The following is a 9,964-nucleotide window of genomic DNA, read 5'->3' as shown; positions in this document are numbered from 1 at the left end:
GGCACACGAGAAAACCAAGTGAAGCTTCTTGCTGGCAACTGTCAAGAAGCTGTGATTGAATCCCAAAGCAGTACTAGCCATGCCACACATAGTAGATGAGGTATGAAACTCAGCCAGTTACTCACACTGGTGTCAGAGAGCCCTCCACAGACCCACAACATCCCCAAAACAATATAGGGGATTCTGGACTCCCCCCAGAAGCAGCTGGGAAACCACAGAAGCTGCAAAGTATTTCAAAAGGCAGAAGTTTTCTGAAGGCCGCTGTTTCAGTTAACTGCTTCAAAGGGGGGTTCCTGCTTCGGTTCACACAACTGCTTCGACTGGGTGATTCAGCTGAAGTTTCATTGAATTCCAACATTGCCCCAAAGCTTTGCACAGCCCCATGTTCTAATCAGAAGACTGAGATCCAACTGGGGTTTGCTTGAATTAAAGACTTCTGACCCTGAAATTTCTTTTGTTTCATCACTATGATTGAAGCTATTGGGGAATAATATTGATATTTACTTACTATTTATTTATTTGATTAACACCTCCCGCTGATTTGCTGAGTCTTATGCCAGTGGTGGAAGCTACTGCTTTGTAAAACTGATCTAATAGCAAACCAATATTTGGCATTTCACAATACCACCAGCAATCCTTTTTAACTTCCTGACTGAGGCCCTCTTGCTGGAGCAGGCTATCCCATGGGAAAGGATAGAAGAAGTCCTCAAATGGGACAAGACCAAACAATTATTTCACTTCTTATTCTGTGGAATGGAGTGTGAACTGCGTCCTAGGAGTAACCACAGATAAACTAAAGATAAGTGATATTTACTAGTACAAGAATCTTTGTGACCTTCAAGCTGCTAATCCCACCATTTGCTATCTTCAGATAATTTATTCTGAATTAAATAAAGTTGTCAAATTCCAGCTGACACCCACCATCTAGCCAGTAACTTGCCCATGCTTGTCAAGGTAAACTGGCATTGGAGACACATATGGTAGCTTTTACTGATGTGCAAAGTTTCAACACTGCAGACATCAGTGGGTGTACTTTCCACATAAGCATAACTGGAAACACCTTAATGCAAATGCTTCAAAAGTAACAGGATGTGAACACTTAACTATGAATGCTTTTAAAAAACACTCCATTTCTATAAAAATTTTCAGACTTGCAGACTTTTTAAAAAGGGCATTTGCCTCATTTGTAAAATATACATATTTAAATCTGTACACAGTAAGAATACAAAATAATGTTTTATATAAGTTACATAGCTAAACTCTAAGCATCTCTTAGAGTTTAAAAAAATAGCACACACATATACAACCAATCTCCTCCCCTCCCACCATATACAATCAAATACACAAAGCTTTCTGCTTATCTGTAAATGCACATTAGCCTTGATATAAAATATCCCTACGATGTGAGTATACAAAATAGTGTACAGTTCATATGTGCTGTGCAAAGACAGCAAAATTTGATTAAAAAATCAAAGAGGCAAACCTTTGTCCCTATGCCTGTGTGTGTGTGTGTGTGTGTGTTTAATAAGTGCAAGATGAAAGACAGACAAAGACCTGGGGAAGATGAGAAAGGTCTGATGATGTCAATACCTGTGACATTCATAAATAAACATGGAAATGTTTACACTTGGAAAAAAAAATGGGGGGAAGGGCTGGTGGTTGGGGGAGAGCATACCAGCAAAACTGCCTTCACTTGAAAAGTATACCGTCAATAACTTATCCCCACTGACAGAGCAGTTTGGTATGGCAGCCAACTCACTAAGTTAGCTTCCCCAACTTGATGCTGTCCAGAACAGTTGGATTCCTGTCCCTATCATTCTCAGTCAACTTGGCCAACACCTCTAGAAAGCATATATTGGACACTTACAGAGAAAATTGTTGATCACCCCAATCCTTTGGTGAAATAATTGTCTCTACTGTAACATGTAAATCAACCTACAACTGAGTTTTTTTTTCTATGTTGTATCCATATAGACTTAATTATGTAAAAACCTATTTGTTGTTAAGTCTTTTGGAATATAATTTCCAGTCTAAAAGAGGAATGCTGGATGGTTGGTTGAAAAACATAACAGATTATAAAAGCTGAGGCTTTACAGCTAGGATAGATATAACATATGACATGCAGAAGTCTTGCAGATGAGCGACAAGCATTGTATTTTCCATGTGAAATATATGGATGTGGGAAGACATTACCTCTTCAATCAAGTAGCCCCTAATTTATTTACAATCCCTCAATGTCCTCTTTTTTCATAATGAGAAGGTCTCTATGAAACTGTGATCTCCTCATCTTCCTCCTCCTCCCCTTCTTCTTCCTCCTCTTCTTCTGAGTCTGAAAAGTCTGATGGTTTACTGGGACTACTGGAATGTGTGGGGGAAGGGATCATCTGGGAATCCAACCTGTCTCTCTGATGTGTGTGATCTGTGGACTGGTGGTAAGCTAAAGAATGCCTTGGGCTAGCTGGGTACAATGGGGAAACTGCTTCCTCCTCTTCCTCCCCAGTGCCTTTCTTGCCCACATCACTGAGGTCTGGGTGAGGGTTGAACTTTGTGGGTAAGGTTTGTTCCCGGCAGCCACCGGATGACAGGAGTTCTCTCTCTTTGGAGTTTCTCCACTTCATTCTTCTGTTCTGGAACCAGATCTTTACCTAGAATTTCAAATATACAACAAGAAGGTAGATCAAGATCAAGATAACCACATATGTGATGTGCATCCACATTGAAATACTCTTCTGCAGCCAAACCTTTCAGAAAGTGAGATCCTTCCCTTCTTTCAAAGGGTCATTATACAGTAGTATAGTGTAGTAGATTGATCCAAATGAATACACTGGGGGAGATTCCAACTTCAAAATGTACCAAGGATGACTTTACAGTATAAACAAAGTGTTGTAGAAATCTATAGGGCTCTTCTAGAATCATTAGAGAGGTCCAAAAGTTAGTATCTCATTGTTAAATGTAAGAGATTGTGATTTTTGTATTATAGATTTTTAATGACACTCTGTAACAGGCCTGACCAATATTTGGCTGTCCAGGCTTCCAGTCTTGCTAAAGGTGGCAGCAACTTGAAATGCAAGGAAAAGTTAGGATTATATATCTAGTTTTTCTTCTTTTCAATTAAAGAAACATATCAGGAATAAGAAGAAAATAATAAGTGGAGGAAAGTTTTAAAAACCTAAGTAAATAAAATGGACATATATAAACAAACAAACAAACAAACCTGGGAATCCTGCTGTATAGGTACATTTATTTTTTTAAGGAGAATTTTAAAAAAAACCATATTCAAAGACATTTGAATAGATGAAAATAATTTATAGTAGGAAATACATTGTTAATATAAGTAAAATGGAGATGAAATTTGAACAAAATAATCCTTCACACTTGAACAAAAGTATAAACCAACAAATCATACCTGTTGAATTAATTTTTCAGCCAATTGAATTTCCCATTCTTTTAAATATCATTGATCCAATGAAAAATGTATATTAATTTCCAATATTTTACCACAGCAAATAACAGAAAACAAACAAACCCAGAATATTTTGTGCAGTAACAGTTCATATGTTTTTGGAAATAAAGACAAGAAACTTATAGTAGAATTGATTAATTAATTACAAAAATAGTATGGTAATTTTGCTGATTTCCTCAAACACATCAGATTGTCTAATTAATTCAATAGGCTTTCCCATCAGACATGATAAAGCACTAATTAGATTGTAGCACTTCAAACGCAGTACAGAAATATTTTAACTAATATAGTATAACTTTAGACCAATATAGGAATTATTTTACGCTCATGTCTCAATTACTTGCCAGTACAGATTTAAACTGAATTTTATGCCACAAATAGTTCCAAGTTGATTCATGAAATTCATATCCCAAATCCTTTTCCCACATTGTTTTGGGCTTTCAAGAGAGCCTCTTGGTTTGTATAATACTGAAGAAGTTCCCTGGATTTTAAATCTAATTCTAAGTAGTTATGTGCCTCAACTTTTCTCACACAGAGGGAAGAATTTACCCATAGCTCCTCCACATTTACTGAACTATTTCCTTTGCAGCATGTTTTCTCCAGTTTTACTTTAGTTACTGTCTTACTTTTAATGTCCTGAACATTAGGTGGGCTGAATTCTCAACCCTGTATGAAGATAAGGAATGATCTGAGCTGGCAACTTGATGTCCTGCAGATATTTTGGACTACTGTTCCCATAATCCCTAATCATCAGCTATGTTAGCTTAGCTTTATGGCAACAGTCATCTACTTCTGCCACTATTTACCCACTGAGATGCACAAAGGATCAGGCACAAAAGCAAGCACTTTCTAAGTGTTAACCAAAATTCATCTTTAAAATCCAGTAGCAGCTGTTGTCAATTAAGACTTGGTGTTGGAACATTCTCGAATTGAAACAAGCCCATGCGATTGCACTGTTATCCTTATTTATGTAATTCCAGTAGCCTTAGCCCCACCTTCTCAGACAAGGATAAGGAATGTGGGAATCATAGTTCAGCAATAACTGGAAGGTCACAGGTTCTTGGGCCCTTCTTTACTTGCCAATTCATCTTGCACTTCACCTGAGGGACCAGACCTATCTATACTGATCCTGCTGACTCCCTAAAGTAAGAAAGCAAGACCCATATCTCTGTCCCATCTAGGGTGGGAATCTGAGTGGAAAGAGAGAGAGAGAGTGCAAGTATCTTTTCTGTGGCTCAACCCTTTTAAAAAACTATTTATTTAATGAGGTAAACATTTCCACCGTAAATTTTCTGCTGTCCTCATTGAAAAGTTAGGTCATGCTAACCCTGTTTAAGGGCTTTAAGGGATAATATGGACACCTTCAATTTTGCCTGTAAGCCTTTTCAGTATGCTATGAGCATGCTATACTTGCACTGGTTAGTATTCCACTGGATGCTTTATTTTACATTAATTGCAAATCCCAAGCACCTTTAGACCTTTTGCTCCATTCACTCTTTTCTGGTTTCACACAACAGATTGAATTATAAACTAACCTCACTGGCTGAGTTTCCACCTTCTCCAGGCCAAATTGGATTGGCTAATTTGTTGCTCAGTGTGTTGTAATTGGATGGTTTAGGCTATAAATTAAGAAACTTAATTTGCAACTCACAAATTGCCTGGAGATTAATCAGTTTATGTGACTGGATAGAAGGGTAAAGAATTACCTGGGAATCTTTCAGGCCCAGCTTAGCTGCCAGTTTTTTCCTATCTGGTTTGCTGATGTATTTCTGTTTCTGAAACATTTTCTCCAGGGCTTTGCGTTGTACGTCTGAGAAGACTGCCCTGCGGAGCATCCCTCGGCGTGGTTTCCCTCGGGCAGCCAGGGGCCAAGAGAATGTGCCAGGGATAGGCACCACAGAGGAAGCTGTGAGAAAAAAGAAGAATAAGCATTACCGGCTAAATCAGCTGTGATTTGCATGCCTGAAGATATGGCCACTAGTCTTCTCTTCTCTCTCATTGTGGCTCCCTTCTCTTTTTCTTTAAACACTCTTATTGGGGTCAAGCAGATCAGCAACTATTAATCTGAATTCATGGAACAGACTTGCTGTTCTTTCCAGTAAATGTAACTTGATTCCAGTTAATAGATTGAGTGAATGTATTTACAGCTGGCCTGTTTTGTCACAGTACCAAATCTAAAGATATAAGGATGGAAAAGAAAACAAAAGACCTGGAAAATGAAGGTATTTTTAAAAGTGGTTACTTTTATTAGAAGATTTTTTAAAATATACCACGCACATAATTACACCCCAAATTAAAATAACAGACTTCTTTTAAAGTTAGAACAAAACCCTCATTTTTACATAAAAGTTTTGATCAATTGGTATTCATCCTTTTTTTGAAAAAAATATGAATCTTTCCTCCTTCTTCCTCACAAAACTTGTAGAATTCATTCTGAAGACATGAAAAGTAACAGCTAATTAGCACATTGACTGGTTCCCAATGGAATTGGTATGATAAAAAGGGCAGAGTTTTGCCTTTAAGTAGAAAGAAAAACTCCCAAAGAGAAACAGAGATTCTAATGAAGCGTGAATAGTAATTGTGTAGTAATGAACTAACAGAAAAAGACTGAGGACAAGCAGCTAAAGCCATATATTATTGGAACAAAAGAGATTTACACTTTCAAACTAAACACAACTGCATGCCAAGCTGCTTGGGGAGAATACTGATGACACAGCCTTCTCTTTCCCCAAATCATTTTCATTAAATGGACATGAAAAGCTATATATAAAGCTCAAGTTGTTTTTGTTGGGCCATTCAAGGCCTGGAGAAAGGAAGCAAATTCTATTTTCAAGAGAATGAATGGAAGAGCCCTTGGCTTTTGGAACAAAATATATGCAGTTGAAGCAATATTTATTAACACTGTTATTCTTAGTCATAATTTTACTCAGTTCCAAAACTAAGATCTGAAGTTAATTTAATTTAGCTATTTAACCACTTTATTTTGGATACAGAATTTTCAGTGACTTTATGTCCTCTGCCTCAAGGACCAAAGTATAACATGAAGTATATGAGAATGATCCTGTATCTAACTCTCCCTTTCTATTGTCCTGTCTATATGTGTGTCTCTAGTTACAGATAAAGTTGGAAAACCCAAACAGTACAGCATCCTTCGGTAAGGATAATTATATTTAATTATATTTAATGGTTCTGGGACATCTCTCTAGACATCTATTTTAAATCTCCCAAGCCTTTAACAAAAAAAGAGATGGCAGGGGCCTTACTGGTGAGTTCTTAGTGGCCTCCTTTCCAAGTACCGATTAGCTGCTTTGCTACAGTCTTAGCTGCTCTCTAGGCATTTCCATTTTTTGGGTGGAGAGAAGTGAGCTAGTAACATTAACAAATGGTAGTTCTCAGGCGGAAGTGCATAGATATATCTTGCTTTGCATGCTTTGGCTTTCTTCTGCACAAACCCCTCCGTTCCAAGCCCTCCTTTCATGTTATAACTCAGCCCGAAGCAAACGTTCTGGGGATGAGAGGGTTGAAGAAGGTTGGCTCCGCCACACCGAAGTGCCCAAACAAGGGAGCGCCCCATGAGGTCTTGTGAAATCGTTGGCAAAGCGAATGACCCTTAATGGGAAATTAGCCCATGGCTGGTAAACGTCTATCAGCAGCACGGCAGAGTCAGCGCCGGGTCTGTGTGTGGCTGCCCGGAGGGAGCTGACCAAATTGGTCATGGTGCTGAAACTTTTGTTGACGACCGGGGGAAAAGCCCGCGGCTCTGTGGGAAAACCGCTGCCCCGAAAGGAAGGCCGGCAGCAGCTCAGTCAGAAATCAAGCGCCTCACACTTGGACCGTGACCATCCCGGCTAATTTGCAGTGCCGGGAAAGGCGGGGGAAGGAATTGGGAAGGAAAATGTCACGCAGTCGCCGCTTGTGCTAAATAGGGCATCAAATTGGCGCGACTGATTCCTGAATGTTGTACCCCGTCCAACCTCTGAACCGGAGGCCGGTCCTCCCCTCCCCTCCTCTTCCCTCCCCACCCCTCCGAGGGAGAGAGGTTGCCGATTCCAAGAAATGCTCACAACAAAGGGAGCAGCCTTGGGGATGCCGTTAGGCCAGGACTCTGGGGCAGGAATCCAGGATCGGGGTGGGGGATTTCAAACGCAGCAGGGTCAGCTTACACCATGTTGAGGTCCGACTAGGAAGACCCACTGCCATAGGCAAGTCTCTCCGCCTCTCCCGCCCGCCCCCAAAACCTACCTGGAAAATAAGACGACCTAATAAAAGGCTGGAAGGAGCCTTCGAAGTAGGGGAAGGAGAAGGTCTTGACGGGGACGTTCTGGATCAGCGCGGCAGAAGTCTCTGGGGAAAGGAAGGGACGATTAGCAAAGACCCGAGAAGCGTCTGACATGGGAAGCTCACGTTTCTCCGCTCTCTGCAGAACCGAGCGAAACACTGAGTTCGGCGATCGGTGATCACCAGTGGATTGGAACCCGCTTCCTTCACTGGCGGTAAGATGGAGAGGAGCGAGGACGGTTGCTTCTCGGGCGACTGGCAGTCGGGGGCCCGTGGCAGACTTTGGCAGGTCCTGGATTCTCTTCGCCTCACTTCCATCCTCGGCCTGGTGCTCTTTGCCTGGGCGGGCCGCTTCCCGAGGCACGAGCGCGCCTGCTCTCTTTAGTGGCGCCGGGCTCTCTCTACCAGTCCCAGTCCCACCTGGTTGATGACGTGCGACGCTGCGAGTCCCTCCTTCTGCTTCCCTCTTGGAGGACGTGTCCGACAACAGCGGTCCTTGCCCTTCGCCGCCATCTACCACCCACCTGATTCCCCCCCCCCCGACCCTCGGCGCTCTTTCCCGACAATCTTTGCAGAGGGCAGGGGAAAACGCACTGCCGAGGCGGGCGCTGCTGACGCGCTGGCCACTTACCTGTCCGCGGAGGTGAGGACAGGATGGCGTTGACTCCGAACTTCAGGAAAGTGGCGTCCCGGTTGGAAGAGACCGACGACTGGGCGGGGCAACTGGTCCTGGCGCCGGAGGAATCGGCAGTCCCCAGCTCCGCTACGCTCGCCGCGTCAGTCCTGGCGGCGCCGACGCCAGCAACCGGGGGAGACAAGCTGGGCGGCTGGGCGCTGCCTCGGGGTGGATAACCTGCTGGCCGGCCGATCCGCAGGAGGTCTTCCACCAAGAAGCCGGAGGGGCCGGAGAAAGCGGACTGCAGCGTCTGAGGCAACGTGAGAGTCGGGGTCGGCCGCAGGAGGCTCGGGTACACAGCGGGGGGCGCGAGCAGGCTTGGGAACATCATGGCCTAGGGTAGGGAGCGCGCCAAGAGTGGGAGGCAGGCAGAGAGCGAGCGTGGAGGGAACAAGGCTCTTTGCCCAGAAACGGAGGGAAGACCTCGCTTGAGAATAATAATAATAATAATAATAATAATAATAATAATAATAGTCGTCGTCGTCGTCGTCGTCGTCGTCACCACACCGTGCTAGTGTTCTCTGGCCCTCCCCCTTCTCCCTCCTATCTCTGCCTGCCGACGGCCACTCTCCGGCAGAAATCTACCTCGCGAGTCGGCCCGGGTCTCCTGGCCCTTCCTCCGGCGCGGCGGGTTTTATAGTGGTCAGCGCCGCCGAGGCGCTATCAAAAGTGACAGCTCTAACAATGGGGTGCTCCACTTGAGTTTCATTCAACGGGCGCTCGGGGCTCCCTCATTGGTCCGGGGGTGCAATTTATGATTGGATTAGCCTTCATAAGCAACCCACGCACAATGGGCCGCTACAAAGAAGGTGCGGTCATCAATTTTGCATATTGACCGCCTCGTTGGGAAAGCTGTCGCTCCAAAGGCGGCCGGCGGCGGTGTGTTGTTCTGAAGCACCGCGCGCGCGCGAGCGCGCGGACACACGCACACACACAGACCAGCTAATTAAATGCCTTTTTAAAAAGTTTCCAATGACATCTCACCTCCTGAGGAAAGAAAAAAAAAGGGGGGGGGATTCAAGAAAAGCGGAACACTTCATTTATCTGCACTCGCTCTCTGTTTTCCGCCGTTACTGGGTCTAAGGAAATTAGACAATAAATATTCATATAATCTTATTCTGGCACTTTCTAAAGAATGGAGAGTACAAATGAGGCAAGATGAAATCAGGTTTCAGCTGTGAAGGCGGTTGATATAGGAATCATGTCTGTTCCTTTGTCAAGGGTTCTGAGCTGCAACCAGTTGTTAAATTGAAGGTGTTCTGGGAAAGACAGTGGTTACAGCTCAGATACTGTATTTGTTTTACTGGCTTTGGGGAAGGACTGCAGAACATAAATCTGTTTTCACCTGGGTATTGCATGGATTAAACTCCAAAGTAACAATGGCTCCAAATATAATGAAAATTCTGGCCATGAATAAATCTTCATACAGTAGTTTATTTCTGTTTGAACTCTGAGAAGCAAAATTTCACTTTTTTTAAAACCATTTTTTTTTAATGATTCATGTTCCACCTTCTTGTTGTTGAATAAAATCCAGTAACAATCATGGC

At 43.0% G+C, this 9,964-nt stretch overlaps 1 protein-coding gene across 1 annotated transcript; it reads right to left on the bottom strand.

Moving 5' to 3' along the window:
- Positions 1-2,264: 2,264 nt before the first annotated feature.
- On the bottom strand, positions 2,265-8,748 carry DBX1 (developing brain homeobox 1). The gene is made up of 4 exons (XM_063293155.1): positions 8,373-8,748; positions 7,706-7,807; positions 5,170-5,369; positions 2,265-2,645 (listed from the first exon to the last, which is right to left on the bottom strand). The coding sequence occupies exons 1-4, from the start codon at positions 8,746-8,748 to the stop codon at positions 2,265-2,267; spliced, it is 1,059 nt and encodes a 352-aa protein (XP_063149225.1).
- Between the last annotated feature and the right edge of the window lie 1,216 nt (positions 8,749-9,964).

Source organism: Candoia aspera, chromosome 1, assembly GCF_035149785.1.
Source record: "Candoia aspera isolate rCanAsp1 chromosome 1, rCanAsp1.hap2, whole genome shotgun sequence".
Taxonomy (NCBI): Eukaryota; Metazoa; Chordata; class Lepidosauria; order Squamata; family Boidae; genus Candoia; species Candoia aspera.
This window is presented reverse-complemented; position numbering and strand designations above follow the sequence as displayed.